This window comes from Egretta garzetta, unplaced genomic scaffold (assembly GCF_000687185.1).
Source record: "Egretta garzetta isolate BGI_Z169 unplaced genomic scaffold, ASM68718v1 scaffold598, whole genome shotgun sequence".
Lineage (NCBI taxonomy): Eukaryota > Metazoa > Chordata > Aves > Pelecaniformes > Ardeidae > Egretta > Egretta garzetta.
Window position 1 is genome coordinate 2,382,714 of NW_009260621.1, and position 21,762 is coordinate 2,404,475.

At 36.9% G+C, this 21,762-nt stretch overlaps 1 protein-coding gene across 1 annotated transcript in view; it reads left to right on the plus strand.

Annotated features, from left to right (window-relative positions):
* The first annotated feature begins 1,726 nt into the window (after positions 1 to 1,726).
* SUCO (SUN domain containing ossification factor) overlaps positions 1,727 to 21,762 on the plus strand; it is a 31,581-nt gene continuing 11,545 nt past the window's right edge. The window contains exons 1-15 of the mRNA XM_035900754.1: positions 1,727 to 1,755; positions 2,192 to 2,300; positions 4,587 to 4,688; positions 6,014 to 6,159; positions 9,415 to 9,555; positions 9,743 to 9,893; positions 12,030 to 12,150; positions 12,375 to 12,499; positions 12,980 to 13,047; positions 13,713 to 13,820; positions 14,927 to 15,032; positions 16,950 to 16,970; positions 17,204 to 17,259; positions 18,282 to 18,373; positions 19,146 to 19,211. Of these exons, the coding sequence (XP_035756647.1) occupies positions 1,727 to 1,755; positions 2,192 to 2,300; positions 4,587 to 4,688; positions 6,014 to 6,159; positions 9,415 to 9,555; positions 9,743 to 9,893; positions 12,030 to 12,150; positions 12,375 to 12,499; positions 12,980 to 13,047; positions 13,713 to 13,820; positions 14,927 to 15,032; positions 16,950 to 16,970; positions 17,204 to 17,259; positions 18,282 to 18,373; positions 19,146 to 19,211 (1,441 nt within the window). The remainder of the gene's footprint in view (positions 1,756 to 2,191; positions 2,301 to 4,586; positions 4,689 to 6,013; positions 6,160 to 9,414; positions 9,556 to 9,742; positions 9,894 to 12,029; positions 12,151 to 12,374; positions 12,500 to 12,979; positions 13,048 to 13,712; positions 13,821 to 14,926; positions 15,033 to 16,949; positions 16,971 to 17,203; positions 17,260 to 18,281; positions 18,374 to 19,145; positions 19,212 to 21,762) is intronic.

The window sequence follows — 21,762 nt, forward strand, 5'->3', positions numbered from 1 at the left end:
CTTAGTGTAAGCAAAATGGGAAATAACATATTTATGTGCATTTGTAATAAAGGGGTGGAATGTGCTACAGTAGGTTCTGTATAGTTTTTATCTTTCTCTTGTATTTTTGTGAAGAACCAGGGAGTCATAGCTGGAAGGAGAGACCAGAGGTACTGGAATTAAGAGGATGAGAAAATATCTCCATGAAATGATTTGAAAACACTCTTCAGAAAAATAAATAGCTCTAAGTATTTGTGTCGCTAGTTTTTCCAAGTGAGAGCTAAGAAGTAAGGCTGTAAAAGTCTGGTGACATTTCATTTCACCCCTTAAACGTACATCCTGTGCTTAGGATAAGAGAGAGATTCAGTGGAAAACAATACAAACAAGTAACTAAATGATGGGATGGGAATCTTAAGACCTGTGAGAATGCATACATCTAATTTTCAACTTAACAGATGTGAGGCTTTGTAGCCACTGCAATATGTGGGTCTAAGTGATTTCATACCCTTATATTCAGTGCTTTTGTTTCCAGTTTAACTGCAGCTGCTGCTGCTTGACTGGAGGGCTTCTGTTTAGTTTAGAGGAAAACTTTTACCTCAAAGATAAGAGAAATTACTGAGGTGCGGTGAGGCTAAGGCAGACCTGGGACACCTTATTTGTCCACCTCCAGGATAAGTATGTCAGATCCCACAAGTTCCTCATCCGCTGTTCTTGGTGGTGGTAAGAGACCTGGATTTGGAGTGGCTAGTGCCTTGCTAACCCACCCTGCTGGCGTGGGTGGAAGAGGAGCAATAGGTTTATAGCTCTACAACAAAAGCCCAATTTTGTGATTGCCTGCAACTTGGAGAATTAGTGCTCCCTCTGTGTGTATAGGTATGTATGTATTTGTGTGTGTATAGGTATATGTATGGAACTGTTTTTAAAATTTAGTGCCTGACTGTGATCTGATGTGGCATGGCTTCCTTCTCAGTGGAGGAACCTACGCTGTATATTTTCCAATAAAGGTGATCTTCAAGTTTTTAAGACAGGTGGTAATTCAAATTCTAAACACTAGACTGATCCCAGTTGTGTAAGCAAACTCTGACCTAATATTATTACGGTTATGACTGCCTGTTAAGGCTATGTTTTAGTTTTCAAAACTTATGTCAAGCAGGTTGCTGTATCCAGATTTCTTGTATGCTTAAAGGATCTGCTATAGACCTGTCTCCTCTTAGGAGGATGAGGCCCTTTTCTCAGGGTGCAGAGTGATGTTTGTTTGTGTGAATCCACACAGGGTCATAATGATCACCTGGCTGTCATGTAAACAGTATTTCCTGGAAAAGTGTTTGTCTTTAAAGTGGCAGGTGACTCTGATGTTAAATTATAGTTTAAAACTCCACTAACAGTTCAATTTGTATAGCATTTTGCTGGACTTACTCAAGTCTGCATGAAGACCTTTGGGCCTCCAAGCCTAGTGGTTTGCTGTACAGATGTTATCTAGGGTGTGAAGGGGCCACGCACTATAAGAAACAAAAGATTCTGTTCTAATGCAAGTGTTCCTATATACGTTGGCTGTTTTCCTACAGAAATAAATCCTTTTCTACTGAGAAGCAAAATTGTTCAGGACTGAAAGCACAAAACAAATCTCTATGGAGGTTTTAGCTAAAGCCAGCACCTGGTTTGCCATTTGTCTCTACATTTTCATTGGTTTTTGCATGGGCCTTTTGTTTAATATACTTATTTTCTCTAATTCTCTTAAATGTGCGTGATGATGCTGACCATACAGAATTTTCTCAGGTATGATCTGTACAGGGAAATAAGGAGCTTAATTGTTTTTTTAATCTGTGGCTTCAGTTTTTGCTTAGTAATAATCATTGCTAAAGATAGCCCATTACTATATGACGAAGGATATAGTTGATTCAAATTCTTTCTAACTTGCAGTGGCTTAACTAGTTTGTGTCAGCTTCCACTTTGTGATGTGGTATCACCCCAATAACCGTTTTGCTGATACTTTTGTCTTGTGGAAGTAGTAAATTTGTAATGTGTTTCCTGTTATAGTCAAGTCCTCCAATAGTTTTGATGAATTAACTGCACATGTATATTTTTATTTTTTAGGCACCTCATGGGAACAACTGAAAAAAGGTTGAGGGAGACGATGCTGAGGGAATTTTAAAATATTGTTTTTTCATTTTAAATCAAGACTTTGACGTTCTTTTTCTCTTTTTTTAAATAGGCTTCCTATTTGGCATGTTTTTTGTAAAGACAGTCTTTCATCAGCAGTGCAATATGCTTCAGGTGATGCTTGTGCCCTGGCAAATGATGATGAAAATGTCCAGGAAAAGGTATGCTGAATAAATTATGTTAATTAGCTGCTAAGTCTGACTTGATATTAAATAAAAAATTGATTCATACACCTTGATTCATAGTCTTCTTGGCCGGAATGTTTAATGTACTCAGTCATTCTGTGAACCATGATGTTACCTTCCCAAGTTTTTGTTTTCCTTTACTTCAAGTTTGTTACTATTCTGAGACATACAGCTGGACAGTTTTCAGAGGCGGGGGAACAAATAATAAACCTAGTAATGGTGGCTCAGGTTTTTTTATTTGGGTGCAAGATGTTACAAGAAGCGGTCATCAGGGATAGTATGTGGCTCTGTAGAGACCACGATAAGAGGTGATGGCCTGGATAAGTCTAGGCCACGGTATGCCGGTTGCATCTGTGTTGTGTTAAAAATATAGTGCACAAATGATTGCTATCCTAAATAGAAGATTTAAGATTGTTTTATTAAGTCAGTGTCTATCAGTTTGTTTTCTTCCTATTTGATAAAAATTAACAAAGCTAAGATACACATGTGAAATGCTAATAAACAAGATTCTCACCATTTCATATTTATATTACTCGGCACTTTAGGTTAGTGAGTGTAATTATCCCACCCGGATTAGCTCATTACAAGTTTCTGCATATTGCAATTTTATAGTGAGTTCCCAAGCAGTTGAGTTATATCAGAAAGTCACTGTAATTTCATTTATTTATTTACACAGGTAGAGAATCAGTCCTGTGATAAGCATGGTACTATTGATGTTACTAGTCTTCCCATTGCCTCCATCAGTCAGCAGTAGTGCTAATCGTGGTCCTCACTCCAAGAAAACTTTTAGGTGCCACATCAAACCTGGAAAAATGTGTGTTGAGCATTCTAGTTGAGTGAAGAGCTGGCTGACCAGAAAAAAAACCCAAAAAACCAAAACCCAACCATTAAATATTGTAGGTTTCTTAAGCATTTCAATGGCTAGGGTAGCTGTATTTTTTGCCAGCTTGTGCAGCCAAATAGCATTCATTCCTATTCTTTGGCTGCCTGAAAAAAGTCCTGTGCAAGTTTAATGGTTGATGTAACAAAACTGGAAAGATTAAGTAAGCTTTGAGGCTGAGGAGCCACCGGTGTATGTTTTTTTTTACTCTTTTGCGGCATTCTTCCCTTCATTCTAGTTGCACTGTTGCATTGTTAAGCAGATTGCTCAACTTAAAACCAAAGATGTGAAGTATGCCATACTTTTTACTCATTAAAGAAAAATATCTTGGGTGTATGAGAAATCTTAAGCATGTAGCTATTACTCCTAACTAGGCTGCTGGTGATGTTATGCTCAAAAAGAGCAGTCTTGCAGCCCTTGATCACTTTTCCTTACATCAGATGTCCCTTCGAGGCATTGATGCTATTTAATCTTAGGGACTAGGATGTGAGCTAATAATATTTGGGGGAAAATGTTGCTTAGCTGTTGTCTTTTAAGATTCGCCTGCTCAAATTTGTACTTCCTGCTCTTCCAGTGTGTGCCTTCATTCTCTCAAATTAATATGATCATGTAATCTTGTGTAGCACAGCAGTCCATTTTGGACCTGAACGCTAGCATTTCCAGTGTTTGACCACGGGATTTTAGATAGCCCTTACAAAACAAGGGGGGTGTAAATTTCTACCTGATTTCTTGCTTTATTGTAAAGTGCTCAAAAATAACTTGCATGTGTTGTAGTTACAAGTTTAAAAAAAAAATGAGGGGCAAGTAAATTCTTGTTAATTCTACAGTCTGGTGGTTTCAAAACTTTTTTTCCTCAAGTCTATTTTTTTCACTTTGTAAATTCACTGCACTTGATTGTAAATCTTTAGTTGTAAAAGAGAAAGTTGCTTTAAAAGGTTACAGCAGATGAGACTGGTTCTGCCAATGAGACTGCTGTAAGTGAATCATGCCGATTACTGGTTTTTTTAATGGTCTGTTGCAAGTCTTTTTAGGATCCCCCCCCCCCATTTTGGGCAGCACAGAGATAGGAGGATTTGTCAACATGGGAAGTCACAGCAGAATGGTTAACTTTCCTTAGCACGCAAACTGAACAATTTAAGACAATACTAAAATGGTCTTTCATGTGAAGATTTAAATGAATGGTCTTGCTGTGGTCTTTGTACAGATAAGATTTTAAATATATGTGGGCAGTGGCTCTGAAGATTCATGTACCTTAACTCCTCGTTGATATTTTGGTGGTTGGAAAGGTAGTATTATTCAAAGTCTGTACCAAAGGTAACTCCTCTACTAAAATAGTCCTGTGTTACTGCATAATTACTGTTGTTTTATCTTTAATATACTAGAGGGAAGAGGCTGGTCCCAGACTGGAGTCTGAGCATTCAGACTCAAATACATGGAGTTACTCTACTGAAGAGCTACTCGACAACTTCAAAAAATCTGACCAGGCAAGACTTTAATTTCTTTTGCTGTCTCCATACAGTCTTCAAAAGCTTCTTGGATTTCAGTGTCTTTTGTTTTCATTATCTAAAGCTCATAGTAACCATCTATCGCATTTCACATAGGGTTGCTGTTAGGCTTATGTTTCTGATGAAGGAGAAAACGTGAGGTAACAGATCTTGCATTTCCCATGTGCATAAGTAATAAGAAGACTAATTTAATATTTGTGGGTACTGACTAAATAAATATTTCCAAGATAAATTAAAATTCGATGTTATAGGTATGGATTTCTATTTATAAATAAAACCTAAAAAAACTTTCCACTGAGGCCTTTTATATAGATAAGACTTGGTGATTGTAGCAGTCCATTTTAGCTTTGATCCTTCCTGGCTTCTGTCAGTTTCATTTCCTTTGCCATTGATAACATTAAGTGAGTGCATGTGAAATGTTAAAAAGCCCACTGTTACAGATTATTTATTTGATATGTATTTTTGGGTTCTGTAGATTACCAAACAACATATGTTTGACATACTTCTGAATATATATTATGTGGTTTAGATCTGTAATTCCATAGTAAAACATGCTAGACCTCTTCATGTTCAGTTAGATGACTTGGACTAATCCAGCTATTGACAAGACGCTCTTGTTTAATAGTATTAATAGTATTTAGCATTGTTTAATACTATTGCTGCGAGAGTTAATCTGACCTGTTTCAGTGGTTATGTACTCTTCCAGATTCAGAAATCCTTATTTTGATTATGCTGTGTGATGGCTTGTGAAACCAAAGAACCAGAATAAATAAGACTACTAGACTCTCGGAAGTGATAAGCAATTTATCTTTGTTCAGTTACAACATGGAATAGACTTACAAATAATTTTGGACCTCCATTGCAGTGATAAAATTGAAAGCTTTCCCTAAAATTAAGCTTAGGATGAAAATAATGAATGTACATTTTATTATAATGGAGCATGCAAATAGAACTGTTTATTTCAATTGTTGAAACATTAAAGCTTGTTTTCTTGTGGGTGTCTCTATAAAGAGATGTGTGGTTGAGGAAGCTATTGCACATGCCTCTTTCAATTAGTATTTTTACATTATTATTGCAGACTATGGAAGAGTGTTGTGACTACCCCAGGGTGGCAGTGAATACCACCTAGGTTTATGAAGAAAGAAAATTTATTTCTTAACTGTCTTGCTGTCTGGTTTTCAGGTTCACTGATGACAGAAATCTAAACTACTGAACTGTTAAAACTCCATACTAGATGTTACTGTATGAATGCTTTTCCTGTTAAAGTTTTGAAAAATGTATGTTCATCCGTAATGTTTTCACAGACTACAGAAATAAGTGAAGCAAGCCAGCCTGAAGTTGAGACTCCACCTTCAGTAGATTTAAACGAAGCTTCGTCTAGCATAGTTGCAAGCACTGAAAACATTTCCAGTTCACCTACCTCAGAGATACCTCCGGTCTCGCAGCCTGAGTAAGCTTTTTTATTTTATTGTTCTGTCTTTGAGACAGTATCACTTACTCTGATGCTAAAAGGGTTACCTCTTCAGGTTTAGCAGGGATAAGACTAGACTGCCACGCATCATTCTTTTGTTATACTTGGTTTATGGTGTCAGTGCTAATGGAATATGCCATCACTTAGTGTGCGGATTAAGAGTTGTGTACTTGCCTGAAGTGTCATAGCATTGCCATTATCAGTTTCTAAGATGCTGCTTTGACAGAAAAAAATCCAGTGTCTTTTATGTGCTAGATAATCCGTACTGTAAAAGCCCTCAGGTCTTAACCATTAGTATTTCTGCCCTTCACAAATGTGCTTTCACATCTGTGATAACAAGCATCAAGGCTGCTTCAGTGATGGCCTCTGCTTTCATTAAAGGATGAACTTTGCAGGATTTTACTCTAGGACTTGCAACCAGATCAGTTTTAAATAAGTTCTGCTATTAAGAGACTTCTGATGAAATAGCAAATTTTAGCATAAACGCAACCAAGACAGTTGGTGATTCTGGTACTTAGTAGTATATTGCAGGCAGTCTTCGAGAGTTGATGTGCTTAATTTTGTTAACCTTTTTTTGTGGAATGCTGTGCTATCAATTGTGAACTGTAATATGGGAATTCATGTGTATATACTTATAGGTACTTTCACAAGGTTTTCCTGGGCTTTTTAATGTATGCTAAGGGAAATACAGTCTTCTGATTGTCTACTGATAAAGATCTAGCATTTCAGTAGATAAAAATCTAATACCCCAAGAGAAGTCTATTTTTATTCTTTGGTGGTTTTTTTTTTTTAAGAATGCATTTTTTCTGAATTATTAAATTTAGTTTCTTTACTATAGAAAAGATCTGGAAATCTTGTCTGCTGACTGATCTTGTCTAGTCTGCTAGGGCTAATTCTTAAGCACCTTTTGGTACTTGAAAATCAAGCTTCCCAAATTCACAGCTTTTATAAAGCAAAACTGGAGTGTAATTTCAGCACGTTTCCTTTTCAGGAAAGTTTCAGCTTTTGTTGACTACTGTACTGATTTGTGTAACACATTAAGTCCTACTGCTGTCAGGTCTTAGACAGAGATTCAGGTTCTTATTTTCTTTTGAACATTCAGCTTGGTATCTTGTAATTGTTGAAAATAGTCCTGCTGTCATAGTTGGGGAATACTAGTGTGATGAACTCTGAAGACTTGAACTATGAAACAAAGGAAAATGGAAACTTGTTTTGGAACACCTGATATTAGTTAATTCTTGGCGGTAGTTCTGACACTAGTACTATTTACAGGAAGAAATGGTAGAATAAGTATAGGTGAGATGTGTATTTATACATTATTTCAAACTTCAGTTTAGCTTTAAATAGTAATAAGTGGTCTTTTTTTGTGCACATTAACTCTGATATCCAAAACAGCTGTAGTCCAACTCCATAGTTAAACAAGATCTTTAAAAAGACTCAGTTGCATTTGTTAGCTTTAGACATCTTTTTTTTTTTTCCTGTTTTAGATGCTGATTCTCATTGGTGTAACAAATTCCAGCTCCCTTTGGTGTTACTGGTCTGATATTCCAGGAAGACCTCTTAGTCAAAATATTCTGGAAGTAATTTTATTCCAAACTATTTTTGTAATTAATCTTTTTTAGGACAGCATTGATTGTAGCTCTTCTATCCAGACCTAATCTGGGGAAAACTTCTTGAAAAATAATCTAAGCTCCTTTTCTGGCTGCAAGTAAAGACAGCTGCCATGCAGAGTGAGCTTGGTAATGAACTTGGAAAATTAAGGCAAAGCTAGTAACAAATGAAAGTACCCAAAGGAGAGGGACTGCTACAGCTTTTAGGCTTGTGCTACTCACCTGACAGAATTAGTTACTTGAGGCCAGTCAGGTACACCCTGATATCAGGGTATTTTTAAGTTCATACTCATCCCATATTTTATTCAGTTGATAATTGCTCATACTGTCCTCTATTCACTGAGATCAAGAATATGTGGAGCTTTTTAATTTTCAGTGTAGTGGTCAGCCTTACTTCAGTCATTAAAGTCTTACATGAAGAGCTGAACTGTGTGCATCTCAGACATGTGTGTGTTTTGGGGTGTTCAGAGAAACTACTCCCTGTTTGTAGTGAATAAATTCTTGTATTCTTAGTGTTTATTAGATTTTGCTACATAGCAAAAAGTCTTCAATACCTTTGAGTTTTTTGGTTTATACTGTGGGAACTTTATTGTATGAAAGGTACTAAAATTGGCTCCCTGTGTTTGTTACAGCTATTTCTGTTGATGATTGTAGCAGTCGGAGAACCAAAAAGATCCCCTTTTAAGTTGCTGATGTGCTGTTCGTGTTTTTGCAGCTCTTATATCATGATATTGGATCAACCTAGTTAGCTGCTGATGTTGAAAAAAGCTTATGTTCAAGTTTAGGAGACAGAATAAAGAATTTTACTTAAATCTAGCTTATAACCTTCTAGATCAATATGAAAGTCATCCCTGTACTGGAGAAGGGAGGAAAGTCACAGAAGTGATTATTTTCCATCTTCTCCCCTCCCATTCTAACATTCCAAGAAGCGTATAGGGAGGCTTTCTTTTCACTTTTTGCTTTAGGATTTGTCTCATGCAGTGTGTACAGTCCTCTTGGGAGAGGGGAAGTAAAGCAGCAGGCAGATTAGTTAGTTCAGGCTGTTTATGCAGCTTGGATAATGGTCTGCTGGCTTACCTCATTTTTATTACACTAGCAAAAAAATGTAGTGGAAAGGAAGTCTGGTTGGCTCTACCTATATATTGTTATGCCATCCCTTTTCTCCTCTAGTTTCAGCCAAGTTCTGACTGCTGTCCATTGACTTGGAAACATTAGGAGCTTTTAGTGATGGAACTCAGTCTCATGTTTGATTCCTTTGTTGAAAGGGAAAATAAAATTGCTGGCAGTCAGGTAACTGTGAAGCTGTTCTTAGTTTGTAGCGATGATGGGAAAAATTATCCATTGCAGTGTTTGGTAAGATGTTTGAGAGTTCTGGAAGATGAGAAGCTAGCTCTGAGTTTGTGCTGGGACAAACAAGCTGGAAAAGGAAGTTCTGTTCTTGCATGGGTACAGCTGAGAATGCAGTTCCACAAGTGTAGCATACTTTATTCCTCTTAATTATTTCTGTGAGACTTGATTTTTTTTTTTTTTTTAAACTTTCAAATATCTTTAGTTATGTGGTTGATTAGCAGGGTTACTTGTGTTATTCAGAAGGGTAAAAAGCATGTTATTTCTTTCCCTTCAGTGCAATAGAAAATTCCCGTGCTGATATCCCTGTAGTCAGCTCTAGTGAAGCTGAGCAGTCAGAACCTGACTGTGATATTGGTGGGACACTTGAGGCTGACCCTCAGAGTGAGCCTTCCTCTTTTGTCAGTCCACCAGAGAGGTGAGTATTGAAGTAGGTTGTGAGTCTGAATAATTTAAAGGCAATTGTTCTTTTCTGCCCTGGCCTTGCAACAAACATTTGCATGTGCTTGCTTATCTACATTTGTGTGTGTGTGTGTGTGTTTAAGATTGCATATGGTTGAAAATGTGATTGTTTTATTTGTTCCTAATACTCTTAAAACTTTCAGCCTTGCAGGTCAACATATAGAGAACATATCATCTTCACATGGCAAGGGAAAGAAGACAAAATCTGAGTTTGAGTCGAAAGTTTCAGCAGCTGAAAAGGGGGCAGATGAGCAAAAACCTGCTCTGAATGCCTCAGAGAACTTAAAAAGGGAGGTAAGCAGTGCTGATATCCACCTGGTACACACAAGAGCATAACGACCTCTGCTAGGTTATCACTTTTGTTACGGATGAGTGATATCCATCATTTTTCTGATTGACACTGTATAAATGCACAGCCCTCACATTTTGAGCACTGTGTGCAGTTCTGGTATTGCCATATCAATAGGGTATAATAAACTAGAAGAAAAGTGCAGCAAGGTTGATTCATTGGTGCAGAACAGTTTTCCTGAGCTAAGTCTATTCAAATACTTGGGAAATAACATAAAACAAAAGTATTTGGAGCAGAATCCAGAAGAAATGTTCTTCATGTAACAGATAGTTAAGCTGGGACTTCATGCAGGATGCTGTGGATGCTGAATTTTTTTTACATGGGTTTAAAAAAAAGAAAGGCGGGGGGGGGAAGGGGATGGGTGTGGCATTGTGCAGTCCAGGTAAGCTTGTAGGAGAGAAACCTGAGGGTTGAATCTTGACTGTCAGGAAGTTCCTGAGTAGCAAGCAGGTGGCTAGAGGCAAAGATGACACTTGGAGGAAATACAAAATGTTTGGTGCGGTTTTTAGTCTTTCCTACGTATCTTATTTGGTCACTGTTAAAGTTGGGATAGTTAGCTAGACAGGTATCTTACGTTTTTACACTAACTTTGTGACTGCTTTTATGTGCTTACTGTGACACACTTATCATAGAATCATCTAGGTTGGAAAAGACCTTTAAGATCATCAAGTCCAACCGTTAACCTAACACTGCCGTCCTAAAGCATATGTTTTTTAAATAGGTCACGAACGACCAAGGCCTTGGCAATACCATTTTTTACTATTTTGGGATCACATTTAAACTGTCACTAATAACTTGTGTGACTCTCTTTCAAACTAAGAAGTTTTTTCCCAAGATGATTGAACAGTGTACAGTGTGCCTTAAAATAATTACATGCAGTCAGGAAAGAGTCTTCTAAAGAACTTACTACAAACAAATTGTAACAAATGATTATTAAAAAAAAGCCAAGGTTTTCTTTATTTAAGCTAATGCTTTAAAGACTGCAATTTAAATAATTGTGGCATTGGCCTGATGTCGTAGTTAAGCAAGAGCATGATTTGGCATTGCTTACTCAGTCAGGTTTTTGGTGTACCACTTCCATCATAGTCCAAGGAGGATCTTATATCTTGAACTTTCTTGGGAGAGTAAGCTACAGGGTTTTTTTAGGTCTTCTCATTTCTAAAAATATGTGGGGTTGTATTTTTGGGTATGCCAAATCTAAAGTTTTGTTGCAGTGTAGTCATGTGAAAAATTCTGTTGCCACTTTTGTCCAGGTATGTGGGTTTGGCTCTTTTTTGAGGACTTTCAGCTATAGAACTATATGTGAAATAATTTGTGCTTTAAGTGCAGAGAAAATGTCAACCTATGAAGTAGTCATTCTGGAAACTACCTGTAAAAAAAGTTGTCTACAAAATAACCCCTACACTTGATATGTCTAGCAGAAGCTTTTCACACATCTGGTGATGTGCTGGAAATTTGTTTGTACAAAAGAGAAGTCAAGACTTGAAATGGTACAGCATATGGTTAACTTAAAAGGGTTACTGCTTTGTCAGGCAAGTCCAAAACATTATTATTTTGATCATTAAACATTAAACAAAAAACCATTAAACTCTGAGGTGTTCAGAAACTCCAGGGGACCTCTGGAATTCTGTCATGATCAGCATTCATATTTGAAGATTTCTGCTACAAGGGAACCCTTTTCTCCTTAGGAGGAGGAGAAGCAAAAAACTTGAAGAAAAAGCAGACATTTTATGAGACAGAATACTTATGTTTTACTTAAAATGTATTAGTTTAGCCACAAAATTACCAACATCTCAGTGAAAGAATCTATAATTCTGGGAGGAAATGATTACATGTTGTTTGGCTTGTGAGCTTACCTTGTACCTTGGCACTAAGTTTTTAACATAGATGTAAATGATGTATCTGCTGTTGACTTAATGAGAGCATGCTTTTTTTAAGCATTCTGGATCAGAATCATAGAATGTTTTGGGTTGGAAGGGACCTTTAGAGGTCATTTAGTCAAATGCAAGCTAGTCAATTCATTTTTGTTTTCATTGTTGATGCTGAAAAATATTCACAATCGGTGGCTCTTCCTTTTGCAGAAAGACTATAAGAAAACAGGAGAAATTGACCCTACATCGGTGATAACTCCAAAGGACCCCGGAGACATTCCAACATTTGATGAATGGAAGAAGAAAGTCATGGAAGTGGAGAAAGAAAAGAGTAAGTTCAGGATTCATGGGTTTGGTCTAAATACAGACCACTTTCATCTTGGCTCAAACTTGAATAGTGAAACTGAATTTGGAATGCAGCCTGGAACTTCATTTTTCTACTAGAACTACATAATTGATAGCATTTATTATATAAAAGCAGTGAGCTGCAGTTCCCCGAAAGTGACAAGACTGTTTGTGTGGTTTGTTATAGTAGCAATATTTTCTTGTTCCTAGGTCAGTCAATGCACCCTTCTGCTGTTGGTGGACAGCATTCCACAAAAAAGGTCCAGAAAAATAGAAATAACTATGCCTCTGTAGAGTGCGGTGCCAAAATTCTGGCAGCGAATCCAGAGGCGAAGGTAAGCATTTACTAATAATTAGTGTGCATTATTTCAGTTTACTCTTATGCAAGTAGTAGTACAAAGTACACTAATTTAAAACTGAACACTGATTTCTGAAGTAATCTTTTATTTTTGTGTTTGGGTTTATTGTGATTTTTGTTTTACAAAAATTGAACATAAACAATGATATGTCCCTTGTTTTAAGAGAGATTGTTATCGAGAAATTTGTCTTCAAATTAATTTGGAAGGGTGAGCAGAGTCTACTCAGTACAGAAATTGAACAAAGTTGTATTAAGTAGCTCATTGTAGTAGATTGCCCAGAAGTGGTATGGCATGCTGTCTCCTATATATTATCTTGCTTAGAATGTTATGAAACTTGGTATTTGTCTATGTAACTAATATCGAACTTATTTTTTGGAGGGGGGGGGGGGAAAGCCCTTGGTGCTGCATTAGTTATCTACCATACAATTTAAAATACCAATTCTCTTCTTTATACAGAGCACTTCAGCTATTTTGATGGAAAACATGGACCTTTATATGCTAAATCCTTGCAGTACTAAAATCTGGTAGGTTATTGAGGTTTGCTTGTACGATAGGAGTGGCTATAGTTTTCTGTCACGATGGGACTGTATGTATCCTGTGGGACTGACTTGACCTTGGTGTGTCTGCCTGAAACGTGCGTAAGGAACTGTGACAGATTTAGTGATAGACAGTTTATTGCGTCCCCTGTAGAATTCTGTGTCTGGTATTGAGAAGTAAGTTTAAGGGGATAACTTTATACACTTTAGTATTTGTAGGGTTTGCATAATTATAATCTTGCAGAAGAGAAAGCACTGAGTGTTCAAGTAAAGATTTTTGTTTCTTTCCCCAGCTGTCAAATAATTGTAGGACACATGATTGGCATTTACCATGTACTAACTGGTATTTCATGTGTGGTTTAAATGATGTTTGCTATCGTTAGTTTTTAGTTCTGTGACTTTTTGGCTTTGAGTACAAGGGGGATGAAGCTTTTGTAGCTAGAAGGTGCTAGCTAGAGTTATAAGCTAGATCTGCAGGTAAGTGTCCCTAGCGATTTTTGAAGGGAGCAACAAGTGATTCCTCCTTGTTGTATGGCATTTTTGTAGTGTTCTTTTTATACATAGTGAAGGATGCAGTAACAAAGTAGAGGTCTGAGGATTGTAATTGTGGAAGGCAAAGTGCTTTGCTTAATTATTTCCTTTTTATCCTCAAGGTTTGTTATTGAGCTCTGTGAACCAGTCCAAGTAAAGCAGCTTGATATTGCAAATCATGAATTATTCTCTTCCACTCCTAAAGACTTTCTGGTGTCTATTAGTGACAGGTATGTTATCAAAACCTGCCCTTCTGAATGAAAAATGAAATAATTAGGTGGATGGCTTCGTAAAACATGATCTCTGTATGCCTGTTACTATGCAAGGTGTAATTCATTGTGAAATTACATAGATTTTTTCTTTGTGTATATTATCAGTTACTAGCATCTTTTTCCATGGAAAGGAAACGGTGAGGTCCTAGAATACATGGTTTGAGTACTTTCTATGCTTCCTGTATTTTTTTCTTTGCCACCTTGAAAACAAAAAGGAAAAATTTGAGAAGTAGCAATGAAGCAGTAGAAATTATACAGTAGCTAGACAGTGGATGGCAATCATAAAATGAACATGCCTTAACAGAATGCAACTGGAGTTGTTGGCTGTCTCCTCCCTTGTCATTCAGACCCTTTTCACGTGGTTTAAATTGTCTTCAATGCTGAACCCTGTCCAAAAAACCCACAAACGATTTAAAAAAAAAAAAAAGTACACTACTGAGGAAGTGGGAAGGGGTAAGAATACTACTGGTTGGCCGAATGGCTGATTAAAGGGTGGCTTTATTGTGTTTTAGGCAATGTTGTACCCCCAGTACTTTTGGGAGTGAGCAGATTGTTCTGGTATGTGAAAGAGGAGGCATTTGCACAGTGTATCAAAAAACCTCACTTCTTCAGTGCTCAAAGCATGTGGATTCTAATTTTCCACACTTCTGTTGCCTATTTCTAACTCTACTTTGCTCACAGTTTTTTTGCTGCTTGCTTACAATAATATTTACAACCTGTCACTTGTGTTATGTTCTTCAGTGTTCATCTGAGATTACTTTTTTGGTTCCAGAAACTTTACTGTAGGCTAGTTGAATTTCAGTAAACGGATCGGGTTTTGGGGTTCATCCTTCAAGGACTTGCACACTGTTTCAGGTCTGTGAAGAGGTACTGCTGAGGTTTTGTGTTGGGACTAGCCTTATCTTGCAACTCTTCTTTCCATAAAAAGCACATTGCCACTATATTGCAATTGAAAAAAGAAAGGTATTTTTTTCTGTGAAAAGGCGTTTTGAGAAACTCCAGCAAATGTCTGTAAACAGTGGGTTCTTGCATTTCATTTGTTGACTCCATTGTTTCTTTTCTAGGTATCCAACGAACAAGTGGATTAAATTAGGTACTTTCCACGCCAGAGATGAGAGAAATGTCCAAAGCTTTCCTCTGGATGAACAGATGTATGCAAAATATGTTAAGGTAACTCAACACTGCAAAAGCATCCATGCTTCTCAGGAAAGGAAGGGTTTGCTGGGCTTACACTGTGTAACAGCATCCAGAGAAGCATGTTATTGAAGCATGCTTTACCTTTAATTGCACTAGTTTCATTAGTGGTCCTAGTGTGATTGGCCATGTATTAAACCGTAGGCACACAGTTGCAAGTATATTACCTTCCTCATAATGATCCCTGAGAGGATCCTGGGAAGCACCTGTTACCTTGTGTCCAAGTACGTACTTAGTTGCTACCTGAATTAAGGAAAATCCAGACTGTTCTATTCTATTTGACTTAACCAACTGTTTCCTGAATGTTACATTAGAAGTATCAACCAATTTTGTCTCTTGGCTGTACCTGCTTTATATATATACATACACACTCTCTCTCTCGCCCTGGAGCACAGATTAGAATATGTGTATTCTGTGTTCACCTATACAGTTTATAGTGAATCTGGAAGAGTAAGCATTTGAGTTGTGATTCTCATTAATAGACTGGAAGTGTAGTTTTGCAGTTAATCAATCATAACTGTGACTTACGCAAATTATTTAGGCTTACTGCTACTTGAGCGCTTGTCATGATATCTTTGCCTTGAAAATAACTTGCAGCAAGCTGTATTTACTCAGGAGACTCAAAGAGAATAAAACTCCATCAATAATGTAGTACTTGGACTGGGATAAAAGCTTTTGTGAAAATACTGGGATGTAGTGGAGGTTTAAATTAAAATACAGACTTTTAGGTCCTCTCCAGTGATGTGTTATCTTCCAATTATGGTGCTTTCAAAAAACCATTTTTTTGTTTGTGCTGAATTATGATTTGTGCTTTCATGAAGAAGTAGCTATGAATGATGGTTATCTAACTTCTCTACCCAGAAATTCTGTGTGAGTCACGGGATAAGGATTTCATTTATTTTTAATTCTGCTTTCTGGCTGAATTAATGCCTTAAGGTAGCTGGAATCTTGATTGTCACTGAACTTCCAGAATTACGCTAGATGCTTCAGCACTTAATCCCTTGGTGGATACAGTGTTCTGCCTTGAATAATGTAGCATGGTAAAATTTTCAAAGGACTGTTCTTGTCATATTTTTACTTTGTAGCACAAGTTGTAAGCAATTTCTCAATGTGCCTAGTCTACAGAAGAAGAGCAAAAAAATTTTTTTAAAAATTTGGTTTTTTGAAGTGGCTTAATGAACTTGTATAAAAAATAATGGAAAATTTTTTTGTAAGAGTGCTTTTATGGGAATAGTTATCTTGATCTCGCTTGCAGATTATTACAGTTCTTAATTGGTAGTGTCTACATAGTGGTTTAATAAATGCATTCTACACTTGCAAATAAATTCAGATTAAATAAATAACAGTGTGTAGTCAAGTTCTTGCTAGAAAAAAATCACTGATGACTGAAGCTTCCACGTGTATTATCAGATGCTGCATATGTTTTCTTCCAGTAGTGTTTCTATAAATTGAAGCATGTTATATTCAACTTGAAGCAGCAGCAGTACATAGAATGCATGCTATGAAGTGTTTTTTCTTTTTGAGTCTCTTTCTGTAATCTGTGCTCTTTAAGGGAAAACATACACTTAGTAAACTTAACACACTTCAGTATTCTGTCTGCAATCATGCTGCCTAGAAAAATTGAGTAATCTGTTAAGTTTATTAATAAAACACTTGTTGCATGTTACTTGCTATCTGCAAGGTATGAGGTCTAAATGAAATCTTGCTACCTAAGGCAGATGAAGTAGTATTGCAACTTTATCCTTCATAACTTGTCATCTTAGGCATTTATAGTACTGAATTAAAAACAGCAAAACTCTGTAGTTGCCTGTGGCATGTGTTCAGCCTTTGTACTGACATCTTTTTTTTTTTTTTTTTTTTTTTTTTTTTCTCTTCTCCTTTCTCTTGCTTCAGATGTTCATCAAGTACATAAAGGTTAGCAACCTCTTCTTTTGGAATGATGAATGCATGGGGCTTGGGGTGTTCTCTACTGTGACTCAGCACTTTAATGCATGGCAAGAACAAATCTTTCAGTCTTTTCTGTTACGGGCAATCTACAAATCCCTTGAGTAAAGAAAACTTGCAGTTTCAAGATTGAATGAGTATGCTAAATGAACTCTTGACTGTGGGTCTTCGGAGTTTTGTTTTAAGTATGTTTTGTTCTTTAGGTGGAGTTGATATCGCACTTTGGATCGGAACATTTTTGTCCTTTAAGTCTTATAAGGTAATATCTTACGTGTTTTGTGTTGTATTTCTGCCTCCTTGCAGTGAGTAGTGTGTTTTAATAATAGTTGGGCAACAAATTCTAGTTTTCAGTTTTAAGTTATTTGGAAATACTGTAAATCGAAGTAGTTGCCAACTTACCTGCTGTGTAGTGTGCTTCACAACTGTTTAAAGAAGTTTTGAATCTTTTGATTTGATTCTCCAGTATGTAAGGGATAGTTTATATTTGCAGGGGGGGTGTTAGGAAACAGGAGCATGAGCAGCCTTACAGGAGGACATGAGCATTTCAAGGCTGACCAAGCAAAACAAGGAACAAGTGGTGAACTAAAAGAGCAGGTGTGGTGAGTGCTTTTGAGAAGCTGCTGTGTTGCATGGCACCTCAGGTACCTACAGTTAGTAATGCTTGGAATATCTAAATCAGAACAACTGTGTGTGTATGTACTTCAGAGAAGAATCAGCCTCTGTACTGCTCCTAAAAAACCAATTTCAATTCTCCAGTCAAAGTTATGTCGGGCTTTGAACCTGGGAACTCTAGTGTTGTAAGCCAAACCATATTTTCAGTTGACAAGACTGCTTTACATTGGATTGATTTGATTTTGGCAGAGCAGGATAAAGAGAACACAGCATGCAAAATGATGTAGTCATGAATAGATACTCTTAAAAGTTAGTCAGAGGTGAAGCTGAAGAGGAGGTGTAAGAGCTCATGGAGAGCTTAAGACAAGGAAGTCTAGGTATGAGTTCAAGTTCAAAAGGAGGAAAAGTCTCTTTGGAACTACTAGAATTAAAAACAGGATCTTGTTTTGGTGCAGCACTTAAAAGCATGCAGTGGACTTTGTGGATACGTGTTTGAGAAAATAAGCATACCTGCTGCTTGATCTTGGTTAACTGAAGGCAACTATTGCGTATCTAATTTATTTGCCACATATATAATGTTAATATCGCTTATCTAATTATCGATTAAGTCAAGTAATTACATGATTAACAGACTAATACTAGATTTTTATGTTAAAACTTTCTTCATAGGGTATTTGGTACTAGCATGGTTGAAGAGTATGAAGAAATAGCTGATTCTCAGTATCAGTCTGAACGACAAGAACTCTTTGATGAAGATTATGGTAAGCAAATAACTTCTGCATTTTTAGCTATTCAGATGTGTCTTGTGCTAGTCTGGTGACTTGCCATTTCCTGCATATGATAAATGATTTAACTACTAAATTTACTCTTAGTCTTTTTGACAGCATTTCAGCATTTCTGGGCTTATCCAACAATCCTTTTAAGTTTAAACAATGTGTTGTAACTGTGTGGAGGGTTACTTTAAAATGCTAGTAATAAGTCTTTATTTCACTTGGCAGGCTAGGCAATAATATTTCATGTGCTGACTAATAAAAGATAACTAAAATAATCAAAGCAGCTCACACAAACAAGCCTTATTCTTAGTGACCATAGCCCGTTTCCTGAGATTCTTTGTATGACAATGCTGCAAGCAATTGGGAAGGTGCTTATTTTGTCTTGCAGACTTTGTGTTTAAATAAAAAATATGAAAACACCTACCTCCAGCTCTCACGAGGAGGAGGAGGAAAAATGCTATACAAAGCTCAGTGAGCTGATTGCTGCATCGATGTCATGAATCCTGGGGAAACTGAAGCTTGAACCCTGAATCTCTTTGGGTTTCTTATCTTTGGATTACTCATTGCTTGGAGCTTGATGTTTCAGTATGTAACCTATGACCTTTAACTCTATTTCTGTTGTTTTATTTTCACACTGTCAAACCAACATAGTTGAATGACATGTTAAACCCTAAGCCTTTCTTTGCCCACGACACACTTAATTTTGATAATGATTAATTTTTTTTATAAAAATTAATTGTGATAATTTCCTTATACATAGATTATCTGTTGGATTACAATACAGGGGAAGAAAAATCTTCAAAAAATCTCCTTGGTTCTGCTACAAGTGAGTATGATTTATGAGAAATATTATTGAATGAAAAATGAGCTACTTGAAAGTGGAATGACATTTTGTCATGCAACAGCTACAAATTTCTTATTTTTATGCAGAAACAATTTATTGTGATTCCTATTTAATTGCATAGGAATAAATAGCAGTAATTTGAAGTTGGGGTATCATTCTTGAAGTGTTCTAAAACCAGAAATTTCCAGATCTCTATTTTTGGAAACTTTGCTTCCTATACTGAAGGATCCTGAGCACTTAAAAATAGGAATTGTTACATAGGGCTGTAAATAACCAGTACTAAAGTGCTGTAGAATCTTAATTATTCAGAACTTGGAAATATGTGCTTAATTAAGGTGACTTATTTATAGAAGGCAATATAAAGATTTACTTTGTGCAGCTTGAAGAGATGGAGAACACTTTCTGAGACGGCTTTATGCAAATATTGTAGCATCTATGTTCTTAATAAGACCTGTATATTTTTTTGAGAGAAGTAATGGTTCTTGACTGTCTCTTGTCACTTCTCCATTAGAAAACTTCCAGATGTGGGGTTTGTTTGGCTAAGAATACTTGAAGAGTCAGTTTTAACGGTATTCTTAACTGCTGAATTATTTATGATAACATCAGCTGCCACACAATTTCTTCTAAAGAGCTCTTACACTGTACCACTCTTCCTTCTGTCCCAGTTAGTGAAGATTTGTACTGTAGTGTAGATTTGCACTCAGCATGAATGCTGTTTGGGCTCAGGCTTTCCTTTCTTCACACAGTGGATCAGAGCTGCAGAGTTCTTTGCTACTATTTCCTAGAAGGTAGTTGTCACTTAAGAACTAAAAGGTCATGGCTAGGATTATTGCACAGCTTAGTGCAGTTTTCAAAGGGGAAATAGATAGTGGAAAAGCTGTTTATTTCTAAATTTTAGTCCCTGAGAGATGAGAGAAAGCAGTACATTCTTCCCTGACACTGCTTATCTCTTATCTGTGGCTTTCGAAGTTTCTGTCTTCAAGCTGTCTTGATGAGACGTATTCACGCTTTGTCTGCAAGTGCAGTATTGCAAGCTTTTTGTTCACTGGCTGAAGAATGCAGTGACTTTTCTATTGGATTTTTGAGAGTCCTAAAGCTAAGATTGAAAGATTTGAAACACCTGTTACTGATAGTGCTTCAGAAAGACAGTGGAGCACTGAAACATTGCAGTGATCATTACTTAGTTCTGGCTGGTGGATCTTGTTATTGAGACCTTTCATCTCTGTCAGAGTAGTCAGTGTTCCTTTTTTGGAGGAGTTCATGGGTGCCTTTTTTTGTGCTGGGTTTTTATATGTGCATGCTTGGACAAATGTGATGGATTTCCATTTTGCATCATTTTTCTTAAATAGGCTGATACACAGTGAGAAAGAGGGACCTCTGAGGAGGAGATGGGGCTTCTCAGTCATTTGATCTCTTTAGAAGTATTTTGCAGTCTTCTGCTAGCCTAACCTGTGGGGGTGGCTCACTGTTCTTCTTGCTGTTCTCCTAGACTAGCAGGCTTCTATATGAACTCTTAATTCTCCCTCTTTTACTGCTTCTCCGTCAATAATAAGAAACCATTCAGACTTCAAGTTTAACAGCTTTTGTTTATTGTAACTTTTCAAAGAATAGAGCCCCAGATAAATATGTAATTCGGGAATGTATTTTCTGATGCGTTTTGGAGGAAAGGCAGAACCAAGGTTCTGAGTGGAGCTTCCTGGAATCTAAGAAATTTGTCATTACTACTAAAATGCCTCTCTAGCTTTAGGAACTTATCCATGTGGCATACAGTACAGATCTAAGTTGGTGGGCAGGGGAGAAATGGGCAAAACTGGGCCAACTTTTGTGTGTGTATAAGGTGCTCTTGCCCTGCTCCTCATCTTCTAAATAAGCCTGGCAATGATATTTGTTTTCAGTATCAAGACCAAAGACTTAGCTGTAGCTAATATACATGCTGATGTAGCATATTGGCATATGATATATAACCTCTTTGCATTTACTATGAATTTTGTGGGGAAAAAACTCCTCTACTTAATCCTTAAAAAACCCCATATTTAAGCCAGATCTGTGGGTATTTGTTACAGTTTTCTTCCAGTTGCCTTTACTGATCAAGATTGCATTCCAGCAACAGATTGTAAAGTGTAGATTTGCTTCTTCAAATCTTAAAATTGTTATGTTGCAGGAGTATCAGAGCCGAAAGTAAGATTCAGGATTAAGGAGGGAGGTATGATGCAAAATGACAGAGTCCAGCTTAATTTGAATGAATCTGTAGCTTTCTGTGTCTGTCCTGCTGTGGAGATCCAGTGTTCAGAGGCAGAATTCTGTCTTGCTCATTTAGCAAATGGCATTTCTTGACTCATTTCTTCAGTATTATTTTGCCAAACGATCCAACCTGTCTTTATTAGAGCTCCTCCTTCTGAGTGTTCAAGCTCTAAATTTCTGTCTTGGGACCTACCTCTGTGGTTCACACACTCAGATTGTCAGAAAATTTCATGCTTAAATATTCTTCTTTTTGTCTTGCTGTACCTTGGTTTCAGTGGACTAATGATCAGTG